Source organism: Leucopleurus acutus, assembly GCF_964270905.1.
Source record: "Leucopleurus acutus genome assembly, chromosome: 5".
NCBI lineage: Eukaryota > Metazoa > Chordata > Mammalia > Artiodactyla > Delphinidae > Leucopleurus > Leucopleurus acutus.
The window spans coordinates 34,738,702-34,759,285 of NC_139147.1; the positions used below are offsets into that span (position 1 = coordinate 34,738,702).

Consider the following 20,584-nt stretch of genomic DNA (forward strand, 5'->3'; position numbering starts at 1 on the left):
TCACTTATCATAAGAAAGATTAAAGGGGAGAGGGAGTGACTCTGTGTGTATGTGTTGGAGGAGGGATCTCTGTATCATATGATTGGTTTTAATCAATAGTTGAAAACATGGCTAGAGGCATCTGTGAAATGAAATTACATGCAGTGTTTTTCATTATTTATATTACTGGGGTGAATGGAAGGTGACACTACAAACTCAGTTAAAAAGAATCCTTAGTGGATATAAATAAAGAAGCAATAAAACTATTTCATTTCCACCCTCCTCTCTTTCTAGAGGAAAAATAAAAGACTTATAGCCAAATAGGCTGAGGTGAGAAATTCCCTAAAAGGATTAAGACAATATATATTGCATTTTATTGCAAGATCTGCAAACTCCTTCAAATCCAAATGAAATCACTCTTGTTCAGATTGATGCTCTTAATATGGCCATATAAATTTTGGAATCAGTGAACTTTGTCAGTTTTCAGCTTACTTACAAATTATATGTATGTCTGTGTGTATTCACACACCCATGCATATACTATAAATACATGTATGTCAGAAGGGTTTTATTCATACATTTACAGCTGTTTCCCATATTAACTTAGACAAGTATGCACAAATAATTTGAACACTTACCTCGTTTAATTTATATCCTTGTGCAGCAAAGTAATTTGGCATGATAGCTATTTTGTTAGTTTTCTGCTTTCCATTGTCTCTTTGTAAGTACCAGACAACTGTGGAAATTACAGATTGATGGCTGATAACTTTCTGCTTTCTTCAAGAAATTACTTTTGTGCAAATACTTACTTAATGAAGATGTGTGTTTCTAATGACAGCACAGACTTTCAATCCAAAAAATGATGGGCCAAACTGTTTCTAAACTATGAGCTCTCTTTTGCAGTTCTTAAGTTTCCTCTGCATTTATTCCTCCTGCCAGCAGTGTATACTGGGCTGTGAGCAGAAGGGGAAGAAGGGGGCTTCGCTGGTGGCACAGTGGTTGAGAATCTGCCTGCTAATGCAGGGGACACGGGTTCGAGCCCTGGTCTTGGAGGATCCCACATGCCGCGGAGCAACTAGGCCCATGAGCCACAACTACTGAGCCTGCGGGTCTGGAGCCTGTGCTCCGCAACAAGAGAGGCCGCGATAGTGAGAGGCCCGCTCACCGCAATGAAGAGTGGCCCCCCCTTGCCACAACTAGAGAAAGCCCTTGCACAGAAATGAAGACCCAACACAGCAAAAATAAATAAATTAATTAATAAAGTCCTACCCCCAACATCTTAAAAAAAAAAAGGGGGGAAGAAGGAAAGAGAGACCCTCGACACCTGGTTGCTGTGTCTCACTGGAGGGCACCTGTGGCTATTTCACTTTGTGTACGGTTTACCCTGATCTACTGGTTACCATTAAGAGGTTGCTAACTTTTCTTCATAAGGCTGGGTTACTTAAGAGCAGAGTCTGAGAGTAGCTGGGACAGTACACTGACTGCATGAGAAGGAATTCACTGGGACTTTCTAGTGCCTTCAGAGCAGAAGCTAAAATTAAAAAATAAAAGCAGTGGTGGAGTAGGTCTGATGTTTTGGGCATCTGCAGTGGTGGTGGAAATGCAAAATCCCCTTCTCTGTAAAGCAGCCCACACCCCCTGCCTGGGACAGTACGGATAACAGTGCAGAAGCCTCGAAGGACAGACAAGTGGCAGGTGATGGGGACAGTGTGTTCCTGACAACAAACTTGGAAAATGTCTACAAATGCTGACTCACCATCCATGTAGCTATCGATCAAACAACAGCCGTTTATAAAACCAATGACGACGCTCTTTTTTACTAATTGTCTCAAAACCATGGAAAAGTCACTGAGTGCTTTCTAAAATGAGGCACTGGGAATTAAGAGCTATAACTTGAACTCAGGTCTTCTAACCATTATATCACACACTTCCTTTAAAGCTCAGTGCAGGTTTCTAAGTGAAACAGTCTATGCAACAGTCTTATATGAGGGTCAAAGACCTCTCTCTGGTACAGCAGAAATGACAAAAAAACCTGTAAGTAATAAGTAAACTTGTGAATGACACGCCCTTTGGTATAAGCAGATCTATCACAAAATCCCTTTTTTTCATGTAAATAAACATCACATTCTCTGCACAGTTTTTGCCAAGAGTTAAAATCCAGATGTAATATTTTAAATTATGGAGACAAAAACACTTATAACTACTGTGTCTTAATTCCTCATACTACCAATTAAGAAATTCTGCCCTAAAGTATGAATGTTTCTCTGCAATTCTCTACAAATCACCACTAATAAGATAATAGAGCAGAAAAATTAGTAGGGAGTTCGTATGATTTTTCTCCCCCTGAAGGCTGGCTTTAGTGGGAAAATTTGTCTACATTTCAAGCCTCACGCATTGTGAATGATAAATGAACTCTATTGCGTAAAGGACATGACATTGCTGTGCCTTAGATTTCTATTTTCTTTCATCAGAATATTCTACCTAGCAAAGTTCATAGCTCAGTGCTTGTCTCCCTATAAGGAATGTGTAGATTAATGAAACCCCACCACTGTAAAGAACCGTAGTTAAGGGCATGATTCAAAACAGGCAAAAAGAAATAATATGAGAGGTGTAAGGCCAGGCAGAAAACTGCTTCCCTGTTTTGCTTTCTATCAGGTATGTCTGCTCTGGTTCATTCTAAACAGGAAGAGCAATAGCAAACCTATTTTATGATGCTTTCATCACCTGATTCAATGGCTGCAGGACCAGAGACAGTGAAAAGATATTTGCCCTGAAGCTGCAAGCAGAACACTAGAGGAAAACACATTACCCTTCATCGTTTCCCCCAGATCTATCTGCTCTCTCTTCTGTATTATTTGAAGAATAGGCTCCTTATCCAGACAGCCTCCTGTATGAGCCCGCATAGCAACGGCTATAACCCTGATGGGTGACAAATGTTGAGTTGATATTGCTAAGGGGAGTGTGGAGTCAAGAGGAAAAAATACATGCATTCTTTTACAGTTGCTACCATAAAATTCAGTTTATTGTCACTGGTTATTTTTTGATCTTGAGGAACATGGTGGCTAAATCCCTCATTTTATGTTAGAGGTGAATACATCAGCTAAGAGCAGGGCAAAGTGAGAAACATCAAAGGTACAGAAAAGAAAATATGAAAGGAGGTGACCCTCAGAGTTCAAGTGCTATAAAGTGAGAGACATTCCAGGAAAAATGTTTACAGTGCAAGTTTTGATTATTAAAAACTATGGTATTTTCTGAGTAAGCTAATATTAAACTAAAACATCAAGCATCATTAGCATGAGGGGTAAATTCTCTTTTGGATAATAGAGCAATTACTAATATTTGCTAATATTAAAAAATGATGGGAAGATATCTGTACTCATCCGTGTTTTCTAGAACGTAAAAAATTAAAACAGTAAAAATATTTATCCTAAAAAAGCCAACAAAGATAGATCACTCTCATTTTTGATGTTGGTAATAAACACAGCAGAGGAAAAAGCCATTATTGTAAGGCAGACAGAGTAAAATTTTGCATCTCTCTGTTGTGATTATTGAAAATGTTTAACCAGTAAAAAGAAAAAACTTCCCACTGGACTACATGATGATGAGAATGTTACTGAATCAAAAATGAAGATGTAAAGTGAAATATAGTACAAATATTAAACTGTTCTATAAAGGCTGTTTGATACAACAGGGAAGAAAAATCCAACTATTACATTCTACTTGGACTCAATATTTTATTTCTTTGCATGTATTTTTATGTTTCACACCTAAAACATCTGTTTATTGTTCTTGTGGCAGGGGAACACTTGACAAAGGCAATTAACTTACATTATATTGTTAAATTCGAACTTTACACTGTGAAATCTAAAGACCATAATAGTAAGGTCAATCAACATAATGAAAATATAGCATATAACTACTCTGTTCTTTTTGACTTTCCACAGAGGTTGAAGTCAAAAAAACAAACAAACAAAAAAATGAGTTCTAGGTGTGAAGTAATCTGTCATTTTTTAAAGAGTCATGATAGAAAATTAGCATATCTCTTTATACATAAGAAATGCAAAGGTAAGACATTATAAACTAGAACACAAAACATCATGGTTGTACATCATGTTATTATCAATAACAGGCACAGTACACAAATCATGGCAGTGCTAAAACGTTAATAACACATCTGTAAGGGCAAAAGCATTACAGAAGGCTTTCAGTAGTCTTTCCTAACGTGTGTCATCATCATCTGGCATCACTGTCAGGAAATCAAACTATTACTGTACTTTTGAAATTAAGGCAAATAACATGTGTCAGACCTAAATTCAAGGCTTTACTCAAGTTATAAGAAAGATGGTTAATATGCAGGCTTAGCTATAAAAAGAAGTCTCTTTTGCTAATCTCTTCCATTACTGAACCAGTTTTTAATAGACTTTCATGTACTCCTTATTAGTCATGATAATCAAGCTAAAAACAAACAAAAAAAGAAGCAGTCAGTATTAATGTAAAGGAAAATATTAAATCTTTTAAAAAGTGACAGATACTTTATGTCTCATAAGTGCATCATAATTTCTCAGTTATGAATGAATTACCTGTGGCCTGCTATTTAATAAACCAAGGGGTAATTTCATGATGGAGTATCCCATGGAGTTGAGATAGGTAATTCAGCTTCTAAAAGCGTTGAGGTTTAGAGCTCAAAAGTAGCTTAGATATCTGAGTTATTTAGTATAATTTCAACTTACCAAATAGTACCTAAAGAAAAAAATAGTATTACTCCCCACGCCTAGTCCATCGTGCAATGTGCACATATGTGGGGAAGGTCTCAGAGTTGAGAGAGGCATTTTAATATTCACTTTAAATCAATCCCCATAACATCACAGCAAAATAAACATTATCAAAGGCAATTTTGCAATTTTTTTTTTATTGACTAAAAGTAAAAGATAGTTTCTGAAATGTTACAATTACCAAGTCAGGCCTTCAGAAATGAAGATATTAGCATCTACCAAGATACTAAGTGAACAAGAGATCACAAGATAAAACTTATGCAAAATAAGGCATGGATGAGTTCATAGGCAACAACTTTTATCTTTGACACAATTCTTAGTTTTATATTATTATTATATACTTATTACAGTATTTCTAAACACAATTTGAAAAAGGAGAGTAACAATCTTGGTATTTTGTAATTTAGATCAAGAGATACCAGAACAAATAAAGTCACCAGATATCGCCTTAAAAAAGATGCTGTATACATTCAACAGAAATAATCAAACACGGCACATGATTCAAATCTGAACTTAAAAGGACCAAATAACTGGCCTGTAAGGCAAAATTGTTTGAAGACATGATATATCACACTTCATTTGAGGATCCTAGCTGTTCAGATGGCTGAAAAATATAGTCTAGGATCTCCAAAATTCCAACAAATATGTTCCCCTCTCCTCCTTAAAGAAAAGTTTGACATTCATTTTCATAAACCAGTATTGAATTTCAGACATCTGACATTTAGGCTAGACAAATATATTTTGAAAAGCTTACACATTACAAGCTCTGGGACAACAAGCGTGGGAAAACAAAGTGCACATCTTTCTTTGCTGGAGCTGAAATCAGATCTCTTCAGTTGGGCAGGTCCACATTCTGAAGGACGAGGGCCACTCGGTTTGGAATGTACACCTAAGACAACACAATACAGTCAGTGCATTTGAAAGAAAAACTGGGAGTGATGTCATCATGTCAGAGCGACTGAGGCATGATGCAGTTTCACATTTGCCTAAATTACAGTTACCTTTACAATTCTACTGGCTCTGAGGAGACTCAAATCCCACAGTTCCAACAGTTCTGGCATCAGTATAAGACTCCTTTAAAACACAGTTCCAACAGTTCTGGCATCAATGTAAGACGCCTTTAAAACAGTCACCGCTAGAGGGCTCCATACGCTTTACAAAAACCAATGCTCCTCAGACACTAGGGACAGAAATAGCCCTCGCTGCTCCTTTTAGGCGCTATCAGGTGGTGAAGGAAGGCTGCCCTCCAGTTCACAATGTTATTCTATTCAGGGGACTAAAAGTAACATACAAAAGACTGCTCACATCAAGTCACTTTTATTATCGTTCTGGTTTGTGTTTTCTCCTGTTATTTTAAGAACAAAACCTTAATGGTAACAGTAAAAGGTATCCTAAGTGTATTTTAGGCCCCGATCCAATTTAAATCAATCAAGAAGCTTGCCACTGCACCGAAAATACAACCCACATTCTTTGCTTGCCCCGCAGAGTCCTGACTCAGCTCCTTCTTGAAAAGGTACAGCTCCCATCTCAGATCTGCTCTTCACTTACCCCTTCTCCCCTCACCAGGCTCTGGCCACAGGGCCCTTCTCGTTCCTTGAACACTCCACATCCTTCCCTTCCTCTTGGTCTTGGCCCCTGCCTGCCCCTCTGTTCAGAACACTCTTTACCTGGCTAGTTCCCTATCTCTTAGATCTTGAAAAATCCCAGTTCCACGGAGACGTATTCCTTGATAACTCTATATCTGATGGTATCTCCATGCCATTTCCTACCACAGCATCATTTTTGTTTTTTTCTGAACACTTAACAATTTGTAATTCTTTTTCAAGTTTATGATCAGTCCTTCCCACTAGACCATGAGGTTTACCAGGGTATAGGCCATATATCTTCATATTTCTAACTTTTAGTAGGTGCCAATGGACAAAGTAGGTGCCAATGATGACTAAATAAAAGAATGAATGATGGAGTAAGTAATAGAGGGATCAATATGTGCATATTTCACAAGATATTCTTTAATACACTTAAATCTAAAATAATTTTTATAAAGCTGAGAAGTGACTTGAACTGCTTATCTATGTGCTGTTTTACACATATTTAATTACACATATTTAATTACTATTAACAAAGCAAACAGTAAAAATAATATTACAGATTGCTGTCTTCATTGTGACAGTATCTCTCCATTTCTGACTTTGTGAATATTTTACTATTTTCAGTCACTTTAACTGAAAGCTTGACTGATGGTTAAAAAAAATAAAAGAAAAAGGCTTTTATAGTTTAAAACTGGAATGAAAAATGCAAAGCAAACAGGGCTTTAGGGAAAAAAAATTAAATAACAGAACGGCTGATTTTCATTGACTGAGACCACTGTATGTCCAATGCATGTCAACTCTGCAAATGAACACAATGTTTTCCCTTGAGGTTTCTGTGATAAAGACCTCTTACAACTGTTTAAAAAAAATAAGATACATCAATACAGCTGGTTAGCTTTGAACATTAAAGATTAAAGCAGTTTTTAAATGATGGAATTTTGAGAAATTTATATTATGAATGTAACAACTAGGGAACAGTTTTTCTAATTTTGAATCAAAAGTAACAGTTATTTAGGAAAAGAACATGGTCATCTGAGAAAAATTTCACAAATGCTAACAGTTTACTGGATTACTCAATGTCTCACAGTCTGATTTGCAATCCAGTACTTCCAAAAGATAATATTACATCCTTGCAGTCATTAAGTGTGGGGAACCCACGTATTTCAATGCCATAATCAGTTTCCCTACAATTTACACAGTTTTTAATGTCATATAAAACCACATCATGATTTGATTGCTAATATAATCTCTTCCATAAAATAGTTTCTCTTTGACTGTGATAGGTAAGATGTTATAAGATTGGTTCAACAAAAGGAAGCTGGAGGTACTCATGAACAAAGCAGGACTATTACCAATGGTCCCGACAAATACAGTCCAAAGGATGCCCTATTTCCACAATGACACTACAGACTAAAGCAACAACAGACCAAAGCAAAAGAGGAGAAATAAAAGAAATCAACAATCAGATTCAATCATTTCTCTCTCCAGGTCTTCTCAAAACAGGCATGAATCAAGAGACAGTTGTCCTGCCCTTCTAAAGGAATTTGCTATGTATTTATTCTAGCTGTTTAGTTTGGGGAATCATAGTAACTAGGTGTAACTAATCAGTGGGACAGCAGGTTATAATCAGAATGGTTCTGATTTGTTCTGTCAGGGCCATTCTAAAACTAAAGACCAATCTAAATTTCTCAGCAGCACCGGAAACTGGAGAAAAGAATTTCAGTTCCCTTTACCTTAAAAACATGTCTCTGATATTATTTGGTCCTATATGCAGATAAAAATATTCTGATTAGCCCTAGTCTCCTGAGAAAGAAGCAATAAAACACACAAGTCAGGCCTAGGACAAAAAATGATAGGTCCGTGCTCAGTGTGGCACAGTGATATACCAGGACACATCACCTCAATCTCTTACTGGATCTTATGCACTTTTGATATTTACTCTGATTCATAACCTCATACCGATTTCATTAATGAAATATGAATAACTATATGCTGATAATTTAGAAGCAGTCTTACTCTCTGGTATTTTAGCTAGACCAAATTTAAGTGTAAAACAAACTGGATGACATGAGAACTTCAAGGTTTGCAGTAAATGCATTGAGTTTCCTATTTTGTCATTTAATGGTTAAAAAAATCCTCCAAGAATTCTCTCTCAATGATGCTGGCCATTTTATGTAAGGACCTTTATGATGCCAATTCCAGCCACACTTAGAGACCTCTTAAGACTATCTGCTCAAAAACCATCAAAAACCATGATAATTGTACAATATCATTAATGGGAATATTGTATAATTATATTTTTTCACTGCAGTGTTAATTACCAGAATGTGTTCATGTTGCTTTAGAGCCCCTGCAGTATAAACGACATGAAAGAATTTCCCCAAGCAACGGATTTTTCTTAACTATGGCTATTTATGGATTTTGGACTTTTCTTCTTTACTAGGGTTCTGAGTATATAAATCAGTGTTCTTAGTAGTTAGGAAACGACTACAAATTATACTAAAGGACTTAAGATAATTAGAGCTAATCCTTATGATGAGACAATTACAGACATGAACAATTTGGGGACTCTATAATTTAGTGCTAATATTGGCTCTGTAAATCTCAACTTACAATTTTAATTCTATAAATAGTTTTGATTCATACGGCAAAAGAAATATGAACATATTTTAAGTAGATTTAAACATAAATGCTTATATTTAAATACAAACAACTCATATTTAAGTATATGTATATAGAAACCATTTAGTACACACATCACAAATAAAATATGCTGATAAACATGTTCACTAGGCTCACTTACTAACCATTAGGCCGTAAACATTTTGTAGCTAGAATCACATGAAGAACATGTGAGACAGCGTAATGTAGAGCCATGAATTTCATTGTTTCTAACTATCTTTATAGTCCATTCTTCACAAGGAATCAGAATGTCACATTATAATCCAGTTCATTTATTAAGAGAGTCAAAATGCATGCTAATCTATCCAGTTATTTTGACTACCTTAATGACTAAATCACTATGCAAACCATTAGTATGGCTCAAAAAATAACTGACCACACAATAATCTACTATATTATGTCATCCAGGCAAAGTATGTTCTTCTAGGGTCAAAATTGAGTTACACAATTTAATTACACAAATTAATTACATAATTTTTGCAAACAGTATGTCAAAAATTTGAAAACAGAAAATTTGAAAATAACTTTAAATACAAAATACTTAGGGCTTCCCTGGTGGCGCAGTGGTTGAGAGTCCCCCTGCCGATAGAGGAGACACGGGTTCGTGCCCCAGTCCGGGAAGATCCCACATGCCGTGGAGCGGCTGGGCCCGTGAGCCATGGCCACCAAGCCTGAGCGTCCGGAGCCTGTGCTCCACTACGGGAGAGGCCACAACAGTGAGAGGCCCGTGTACCGCAAAACAAAACAAAACAAAACAAAACAAAACAAAACAAAACAAAAAAATTTAAAAGGCAAGTTTTGAAATGTTCTTAGAAATTGTAAAAGTTAGCAATAGCACATAATCAGAGTGATAACATCATTTGATGAAAAGGGCATTAGACCCTTAACAATCTATATATATACACTTGTCATAAAAAATCAAAAATTATTTTGAAAAATAAGGGTGACATATATAATAATTTCAATTTTTACATACATGCTTTAGTTCACAAAATATTTTCTAAGAAAAAAATCTTATTAATGTAGAAGTATATATTATCTCATTTAATTTAGAATATGAAAAAGAGTAAACTTTAAGAATCAAAATTGATTTTGTCTGAAAAAAAAAACCTAAACATTTTCATAATTCTGGATAGAGCAAAAAACATTTCCCAACTTAATTTATATTTTCAATGCCTACAACTGAGGGACAATAAGAAAGATACCTCTATGCCAAATGCCCTATTTAAACTAGAAGTCTACCTTTGAATCACCAAATTTAGAATGGGAATGAACAGATCTACTTCTTAAGGATAAGGAGATTAATTGGCAAAGTAATAGATGCTAAAACTATTGCTTTATTCACATTTCACCATTAAGACTGCTTAAGTTATTGTAAAGGAATCTAATTCATTTCAGGTTCAATAATCTCTGCTCTTCCATTTGTGCCATGGAATTTGAATTTATGAATCAGAAAAGAGACAGAGAGCACCCCTGCCCCTCCTCATGCACTGATTAAGATATAGGTTAATATAAGTTCCTATATCAGGAACCAACATATAGAGAAATCATTATGCTAAAATGGAGTTCCAAAAACTGTCAGTAAAGAAGAATGGAAAAGTTCTGCCCTATAGCTTCTTGGCATTTGTGAGATACTCCAACCTTAGCATATACGTTTCAACAGTAGTACACATGCAGTTCTCCTCTGGCTTAACAGTTGCAACTGATGGAGCATATAAAGAAGACACTGGGATGGTACCTGGTGATGCTGCAGCATACATGGCTATTTTAAGATTCCTTTGAGCTCTGTTTGTTGCTATCTTTGAAAACAGATTTGACACTTAATCAGCAGATCCTTTGGATTATTGAGCTTGCAAATTAAGCTTTGGCAAATACAGTGTACTAGTTATGATGGACAGAAATTTCATGGAAAAGAAAAAAAATTACATTTTTTCTCCCCTTCCCTCTTTATTCTAGGCATGTGGGAGGCAGAAGGTGGTTGAATGAGACCTAGAGCACTTAGGGTCATGTTCAAGAAACCTGATTGGATCCCAGCGCATACTGATCAGTTTAATAAAGAGTTCCATTATGATGATGCATTCTTATATTAGGTATGTATATTAATGTAATTTTTTTCTTTGGCTCTTTGAAGGATAACTCTGGTAAGAATGAATCTGTTTTATTGGATTTTCAGGTCTACTTGGGCTCCCTTATTCTTTTAAAAAAATTTTATTTTATTATTATTATTTTTTGTTTGTATTTTGCGGTACGCGGGCCTCTCACTGTTGTGGCCTCTCCCGTTGCGGAGCACAGGCTCCGGACGCGCAGGCTCAGCGGCCATGGCTCACGGGCCTAGATGCTCCACAGCATGTGGGATCTTCCCGGACTGGGGCACGAACCCGTGTCCCCTGCATCGGCAGGCGGACTCCCAACCACTGCGCCACCAGGGAAGCCCCCCCAAAATTTTATTATATTATTTTATTGCGTTAATATAAATTATTACAAAAATCACAATGTCATATACAAAAATATATGAAATACTATAATGAATATTTTAGGTACACACACCTTGCTTAAGAAACCATCCCTAACCACCAACCAATTTTTTTTTAAATTGAATTACAGTTGATTTATTGGGTTCCCTTATTTTTACATTAAAACCAGTGATCACTTCATCTGGAGTCTAAAGACTTATTTAAAATGAGTCATTCCTAGATTGGTTCAAGATGGTGGAGTAGAAGGACATGCACTCACTCCCTCCTCCAAGAGCACTGGAACCACAACTAATTGCTAAACAATCATCAGTAGAAAGACACTGGAACTCACCAAAAAAGATACCCAACATCCAGAGACGAAGGAGAAGCTGCAATGAAATGGTAGGAGGGGCGCAATCATGATAAAATCAAATCCCATAACTGCTGGGTGGGCAACTCACAAACTGGAGAACAATTAAACCACAGAAGTTCACCTACTGGAGTGAAAGTTCTGAGCCCCACATCAGGCTTCCCAACCTGGGGTCCAGCAATGGGAGGAGGAATCCCCAGAGAATTGGACTTTGAAGGCCAGTGGGATTTGATTGCAAGACTTCGACAGGACAGGGGGGAAACAGAGACTCCACACTTAGGGGGCACACACAAAGTAGTGTGCACACCAGGACCCGAGGGAAAGAGCAGTGACCCCATAGGAGTCTAAACCAGACCTACCTGCTAGTGTCGGAGGGTCTCCTGCAGAGGCAGGGGATGGCTGTGGCTCACCGCAGGGAGAAGGACACTGGCAGCAGAAGTTCTGGGAAGTATTCATTGGCTTGAGGCCTCCGAGAATCCACCATTAGCCCCACCAAAGAGCCTGCAGGCTCCAGTGCTGGGTCACCTCAGGCCAAACAACAACCAGGGAAGGAACACAGCCCCAACCACCAGCAGACAGGTGGATTACAGTTTTACTGAGCTCTACCCACCAGAGCAACACCCAGCTCTACCCACCACAGGTCCCTCCCATCAGGAAGCCTGCACAAGCCTCTTAGATAGCCTCATCCACCAGAAGGCAGACAGCAGAAGCAAGAAGAACTACAATCCTGCAGCCTGCGGAACAAAAACCACAATCACAGAAAGATAGACAAAATGAAAAGGCAGAGGACTATGTCCAAGATGAAGGAACAAGATAAAACCCCAGAAAAACAACTAAATGAAGTAGAGATAGGCAACCTTCCAGAAGAATAATTCAGAATAATGATAGTGAAGATGATCTAGGACCTAGGAAAAAGAATGGAGGCAAGGATTGAGAAGATGCAAGAAATGCTTAACAAAGACCTGGAAGAATTAAAGAACAAACAAACAGAGATGAACAATACAATAACTGAAATTAAAAATACACTACAGGGAATCAATAGCAGAATAACTGAGGCAGAAGAACAGGTAAGTGACCTGGAAGACAGAATGGTGGAATTCACTGCCATGGAACAGAATAAAGAAAAAAGAATGAAAAGAAATGAAGACAGTCTAAGAGACCTCTGGGACAACATTAAATGCAAAAACATTCACATTATAGGGGCCCCAGAAGGAGAAGACAGAGAGAGAGAAAGGACCCGAGAAAACATTTCAGGACACTATAATTGAAAACTTCCATCACATGGTGAAGTAAATAGCCACCCAAGTCCAGGAAGTGCAGAGAGTCCCAGGCAGGATAAATCCAAGGAGAAATACACCAAGGCATATAGTAATCAAACTCACAAAAATTAAAGACGAAGGAAAATTAAAAGCAACAAGGGAAGAACGACAACTAATGTACAAGGGAACTCCCATAAGGTTAGCAGTTGATTTCTTAGCAGAAACTTTTCAAGCCAGAAGGGACTGGTACAATATATTTAAAGTGATGAAAGGGAATAACCTACAACCAAGAATACTCTACCCAGCACGGATCTCATTGAGAATGGATGGCGAAATCAAAAGCTTTACAGACAAGCAAAAGCTAAGAGAATTCAGCACCACCAAACCAGCTCTAAAACAAATGCTGAAGGAACTTCTCAAAGTCAGAAACACAAGAGAAGACAAGGACCTAAAAACCAAACCCAAAACAATTAAGAAAATGGTAATAGGTACATACATATCGATAATTACCTTAAATATGAATGGATTAAATGCTCCAACCAAAAGACACAGGCTTGCTGAATGGATACAAAAACAAGACCCATACCTTATGCTGTCTACAGGAGACCCATTTCAGACCTAGGGACACATACAGACTGAAAGTGAGGGGATGGAAAAAGATATTCCATGCAAATGGAAATCAGAAGAAACCTGGAGTAGCAATACTCATATCAGATAAAATAGACTTTAAAATAAAGAATGTTACAAGAGACAAGGAAGGACACTACATAATGATCAAGGGATCAATCCAAGAAGAATATATAATAATTATAAATATATATGCACCCAACATAGGAGCACCTCAATACATAAGGCAACTGCTAACAGCTATAAAAGAGGAAATCGACAGTAACACAATAATAGTGGGGGACTTTAACACCTCACTTATACCAATGGACAGATTATCCAAAATGAAAATAAATAAGGAAATAGAAGCTTTAAATGACACAATAAACCAGATGGATTTAATTGATATTTATAGGGCATTCCATCTGAAAACCGCAGATTACACTTTCTTCTCAAGTGCACATGGAACATTCTCCAGGATAGATCACATCTTGGGTCACAAATGAAGCCTTGGTAAATTGAAGAAAATTGAAATTGTATTAAACATCTTTTCTGACCACAATGCTATGAGATTACAAATAAATTACAGGAAGAAAAACGTAAAAAAATGAACATATGGAGGCTAAGCAATACGCTACTAAGTAACCAAGACATCACTGAAGAAATCAAAGAGGAAATCAAAAAATACCTAGAGACAAATGACAAGGAAAACACGACGACCCAAAATCTATGGGATGCAGCAAAAGCAGTTCTAAGATGGAAGTTTAGAGCAATAAAATCCTACCTGAAAAAAAAGAAAATTTTCAAATAAACAATCTAACCTTACACCTAAAGGAACTACAGAAAGAACAAACAAAGCCCCAAAATTAGTAGAAGGAAAGAAATCATAAAGATCAGAGCACAAATAAATGAAATAGAAACAAAGGAAACAATAGCAAAGATCAATAAAACTAAAAGCTGGTTCTCTGAGAAGATGAACAAAATTGATAAACCTTTAGCCAGACTCATCAAGAAAAACAGGGAGGAGACTCAAATCAATAAAATTAGAAATGAAAAAGGACAAGTTAAAATGGACACCGCAGAAATACAAAGCTTCGTAAGAGACTACTACAAGCAACTCTATACCAATAAAATGGACAACCTGGAAGAAATGGACAAATTCTTAGAAAGGTATAACCTTCCAAGACTGAACCAGGAAGAAATAGAAAATATGAACAGACCAATCACAAGTAATGATTGAAACTGTGATTAAAAATCTTCCAACAAACAAATGTCCAGAACCAGATGGCTTCACAGGTGAATTCTATCAAACATTTAGAGAAGAGCTAACACCCATCCTTCTCAAATTCTTCCAAAAAATTGCAGAGGAAGGAACACTCCCAAACTCATTCTATGAGGCCACCACCACCCTGATACCAAAGCCAGATCAAGATACTACAAAAAAAGAAAATTACAGACCAATATCACTGATGAGTATAGATGCAAAAATCCTCAACAAAATCCTAGCAAACAGAATCCAGCAACACATTAAAAGGATGATACACCATGATCAAGTGGGATTTATCCAAGGGATGCAAGGATTCTTCAATCTATGCAAATCAATCAATGTGATACACTATATTAACAAATCGAAGGAGAAAAACAATATGATCATCTCAATAGATGCAGAAAAAGCTTTTGACAAAATTTAACACCAATTTATGGTAAAAACTCCAGAAAGTGGGCATAGAGGGAACCTACCTCAACATAATAAAGGCTATATACGACAAACCCACAGCAAACACCATTCTCAATGGTGAAAAACTGAAAGCATTTCCTCTAAGATCAGGAAAGAGACAAGGATGTCCACTCTCACCACTATTATTCAACATAGTTTTGGAAGTCCTAGCCATGTGAATCAGAGAAAACAAAGAAATAAAAGGAATACAAAATGGAAAAGAAGAAGTAAAACTGTCACTCCTTTCAGATGACATGATACTATACATAGAAAATCCTAAAGATGCCACCAGAAAACTACTAGAGCTAATCAACGAATTTGGTAAAGTTGCAGAATATAAAACTAATGCACAGAAATCTCTTGCATTCCTAGACAGTAACAACAAAAGATCACAAAGAAAAATTCAGGAAACAATCCTACTCACCACTGCAACAGAAAGAATAAAATACCTAGGAATAAACCTATCTAAGGAGGTAAAAGACCTGTACTCAGAAAAGTATGACACTGGTGAAAGAAATCAAAGATGACACAAACTGATGGAGAGATATACCATGTTCTTGGATTGGAAGAATCAATATTGTGAAAATGACTATACTACCCAAAGCAATCCACAGATTCAATGCAATCCCTATCAAATTACCAATGGCATTTTTTACAGAGCTAGAACAAAAAATCTTAAAATTTGTGTGGAGACACAAAAGACCCTGAATAGGCAAAGCAATCTTGAGAAAAAAAAAAAAAAATGGAGCTAGAGGAATCAGGTTTCCTGCCTTTATACTATACTACAAAGCTACAGTAATCAAGACAATATTGTACTGGCAGAAAAACAGAAATATAGATCAATGGAACAGGATAGAAAGCCCAGAGATTAACTCACACACCTATGGTCAACTAATCTATGAAAAAGGAGGCAAGGATATACAGTGGAGAAAAGACAGTCTCTTCCATAATTGGTGCTGGGAAAACTGGACAGCTACAAGTAAAAGAATGAAATTAGAACACTCCCTAACACCATACACAAAAATAAACTCAAAATGGATTAAGGACTTAAGTGTAAAACCGGACACTATAAAGAGAACACTCTTTGACATAAATCACAGCAAGATCTTTTTTGACCCTCCTCCTAGAATAATGGAAATAGAAACAAAAATAAACACATGGACCTAATGAAAGTTAAAAACTGTTGCACAGCAAAGGAAACCATAAACAAGACAAAAAGACAACCCTCAGAATGGGAGAAAATATTTGCAAATGAATCAACGGACAAAGGATTAATCTCCAAAATATATAAACAACTCATGCAGCTCAATAGTAAAAAAACAAACCACCCAATCCAAAAATGGGCAGAAGACCTGAACAGACATTTCTCCGAAGAAGATATACAGATGACTAAGAGGCACAAGAAAAGCTGTTCAACATCACTAATTATTAGAGAAATGCAAATCAAAACTACAATGAGGTATCACCTCACACTGGTTAGAATGGGCATCATCAGAAAATCTACAAACAATAAATGCTTGAGAGGGTGTGGAGAAAAGGGAACCCTCTTGCATTGCTGGTGGGAATGTAAATTGATACAGCCACTATGGAGAACAGATGGAGGTTCCTTAAAAAACTAAAAATAGAATTACCATATGACTCAGCAATCCCACTACTGGGCATATACCCTGAGAAAACCATAATTCAAAAAGACACATGCACCCCAATGTTTATTGCAGCACTATTTACAATAGCTAGGTCATGGAAGCAACCTAAATGTCCATTGACAGACAAATGGATAAAGAAGATGTGGTACATTTGTACAATGGAATATTACTCAGCCATAAAAAGTCACGAAATTGGATCATTTGTCGAGGTGTGGCTGGACCTAGAGATTGTCATACAGTGAAGTAAGTCAGAAAAAGAAAAGCAAATATTGTATATTAACACATATATGTGGAATCTAGGAAAATGGTACAGATGAACCTGTTTGCAAAGCAGAAATAGAGACACAGATGTAGAGAACAAATGTAAGGACACCAAGGGGGAAAAGCAGGGGGTAAGTGTTGGGGGGTGTGATGAACTCAGTGATTGGGATGGCCATATATACACTTATATGTATAAAATAGATAACTAATAAGAACCTGCTGTATAGCACAGGTAACTCCACTTTGCTGTACACTAGAAACTAGCACAACACTGGGAAACAACTATACCCCAATAAAAAAACATAAAAAAATTAAAAAATAAAATAAATGGAGTAATTCCTAAAGCATCAGTAGTTATTGAAAACAAGATGCTGCTGCTGAGAAGACAGGGCCAATCTTTACCTTTTGACCGAGTTGGATCAGAATTCTATTACAGGCAGTGTTCTATTTCTCATGTGCTTGCAGTGCTGTATTCCTCTACCTCTTATGGAGACTTATCTGACCTTCTCCATTCCACCTGCTAATTTAGAACTGCACAGTCCATATTTGGAAGATCAATTCAATTAGTGCTTGAAAAGTAATCTCTTGACTGTTGCTGCCACTGGTCACTTGGCTTGAATATCTTTGCTCTTAAAAAATCAAAAGGATGTCAAGATATTTTTTGCCCACCCTCAAATATTGCAAGCCCTCGCCTAAGATGATAATTTTTCCAAAATTGGGAGAATATCCTCAAAGCACCTAGTGTCTTGACATGCTTAAAATACCTAAATAATTATTGAATAGCCACAAAAATAGTAACTTTTGAATACATGTGCAGTACCATTTTGCAGCTTCCCCAAAGCTTGGCTGTGTTAATTAATTTAGGCCTCGCAAGAACCTCTTGCTGTAGGCAGGATACTATTATTAATCCTCACTATGCAGACAGGGAAACCGAGTCACAAAAAGATCAAATTACTCAAGTTCTCATAGCTGGTAAATGATCCCAAATTCCCTGCCATGACATGTTGTGGTCTTTTTTACTATATTACCAGGCTTCCCTTCCCAACAGAGCCCTCTTTGGATACACGAACCTTTAGGAAAGTTGGCTATATAACATTTTTGCTATCTGAAACTTTCAAAACCCTTTCAGTCTAGTTCAACTGGTTCAAGTTCAGCTTTATCACAAGTGGGTGCTACTTCTCCATGACTCCTCTTTATGAGCTGTCACCTTCCCTAACCCCTCAGGGTCTCTAACTCTTTTGGTTATTTCAGAGCTTTAAGATCATTTTCTTGTTCATGTCAGAAACTATTTGTATCAGTCTTATTTTACATGTCAAAACTGAATGTTCTGACAAACTACGGCAATCATTCTTTGGAGATAGAATCCACTAGCAGCTTTGAGCCCTCCCTCTTGAAAATACATATGAATCTAGATCTCTATCTAAGCCATATCAACATCATCAACACCCCACCTCAACACACACATAGGGTAACACCTAGGTTTCCTAAGGCTACTGACTTTCCTCAGAGCTGATAATCAACAACTTAATCTTGCTCATCCCTGCTCGTTTTATTTATTTTATGCCACTGTCTTTGACATATATAATATGGCAGCTTACAAAGTAAGGTGCTGGTACCACCCGAAGAGTTGGGGATATAGTAGAAAAATGGAGGAGCCAGGGGTACCAAACAGATTCTCATGCTTGACTTTTACCCAAACTTAAAAAAAAATGAGAGAATTTAACAGCAATGATAAAGCCATACATTTGTGGGATACATCCTGGCCTCACATAAGTGAAACAAATCTTTCCTTTTTCTTTTTTTTTCCTTCTTTTTCTTTATTGGAGTATAATTGCTTTACAATGTTGTGTTAGTTTCTGCCACGTTGAAGTGAATCAGCCATACGCATACACACATCCCCTCCCTCTTAGACCTCCCTCCCCGCCACCATCCCACCCAACGAGGCCATCACAGAGCACCAAGCTAAGCTCCCTATGCTATACAGCAGGTTCCCACTAGCTATCTATTTTATGCATGGTAGTGTATTTACGTCAAACCTTACCTCCCAATTCATCCACCCTCCCCTTACCCCCTCCGTGTCCACACGTCCATTCTCTATGTCTGCCTTTCTATTCCTGCCCTGCAAATAGGTTCATCTGTGCCATTTTTCTAGATTCCACATACATGCGTTAATATACGATATTTGTTTTTCTCTTTCTGACTTAAATCTTAATCCAAGACCTTTTATTGTGAAACAAACAAAAAAATGCAGATCTGAGACAGAGAGAAGAGGGAAGAGGAAGAAAGATAGATATATAACTAGTCAGGAAAAGGAAAACATACATAATGCAGATGTGGACTTGGCCATAAATTAAATGAAGAATTCCTCCAAATCTGCAGAGCTTCTAAATTCTACATTAATTTTTTTTATTGATATAGTTGATTTATAATATTAGTTTCAGGTGTACAACATAGTGATTCAAAATTTTTATATATTATACTCCATTTATAGTTATTATAAAATATTGGCTATATTCTCTGTGCTGTACAATATATCCTTGCAGCTTATTTATTTTATACATAGTAGTTTGTACTTCTTAATCCCTCCCCCTATCCTGCTGTTACCCCCTTCCCTCCCCACACTGGTAACCACTAGTTTGTTCCGTATATCTGTGACTCTATTTCTGTTTTGTTATATTCATTTGTTTGTTTATTTTTCAGATTCCACATATAAGTGATAACAAATGGTATCTGTCTTTCTCTGTCTGACTTACTTCACCAAGCATAATACCCTCCAGGTCCATCCATATTGTTGCAAATGGCAAAATTTTATCTACATTTTTAAAAGAAATTAAATTTAGTAGTCTAAAGCAATATTCTTTCATTGTGTCAACATCACAAAGTAAAAGTTAGTTAATATAATACAACACTCTCTTCAGTAATATAAGGAAACCAGAGAATTTTATAACTAGAATGAATTCAGTCATCAATAACTACATTGAAAAAGATGTATATATAGATTCTTTTAAGGTGTTTTTAAATTAAACTTCATTAGATAACCAATAATGTAGAAATCTGCTTAATGTAAAATATTACAGAGAAAGCAAGAACAGAAGGAAAGTAAATTGTATAAAAATAGAAATATTCATAATAGAAAGAAAACTAAAATGTGCCTTCCTTTTATTTTTTGAGAAATAATTTTTAATCCTATTAATATTCAAATTTCCTCAATTGTCAGCTAAATATCCTTTATTATTTGTTTTTCCAAAAC

At 36.6% G+C, this 20,584-nt stretch overlaps 1 protein-coding gene across 1 annotated transcript in view; it reads right to left on the reverse strand.

Annotated features, from left to right (window-relative positions):
- Window positions 1–4,104: 4,104 nt before the first annotated feature.
- GBE1 (1,4-alpha-glucan branching enzyme 1) overlaps window positions 4,105–20,584 on the reverse strand; it is a 297,767-nt gene continuing 281,287 nt past the window's right edge. Inside the window, exon 16 of the mRNA XM_082840201.1 lies at window positions 4,105–5,640. Within this exon, the coding sequence (XP_082696327.1) occupies window positions 5,584–5,640 (57 nt within the window). The 3' untranslated portion in view covers window positions 4,105–5,583. The remainder of the gene's footprint in view (window positions 5,641–20,584) is intronic.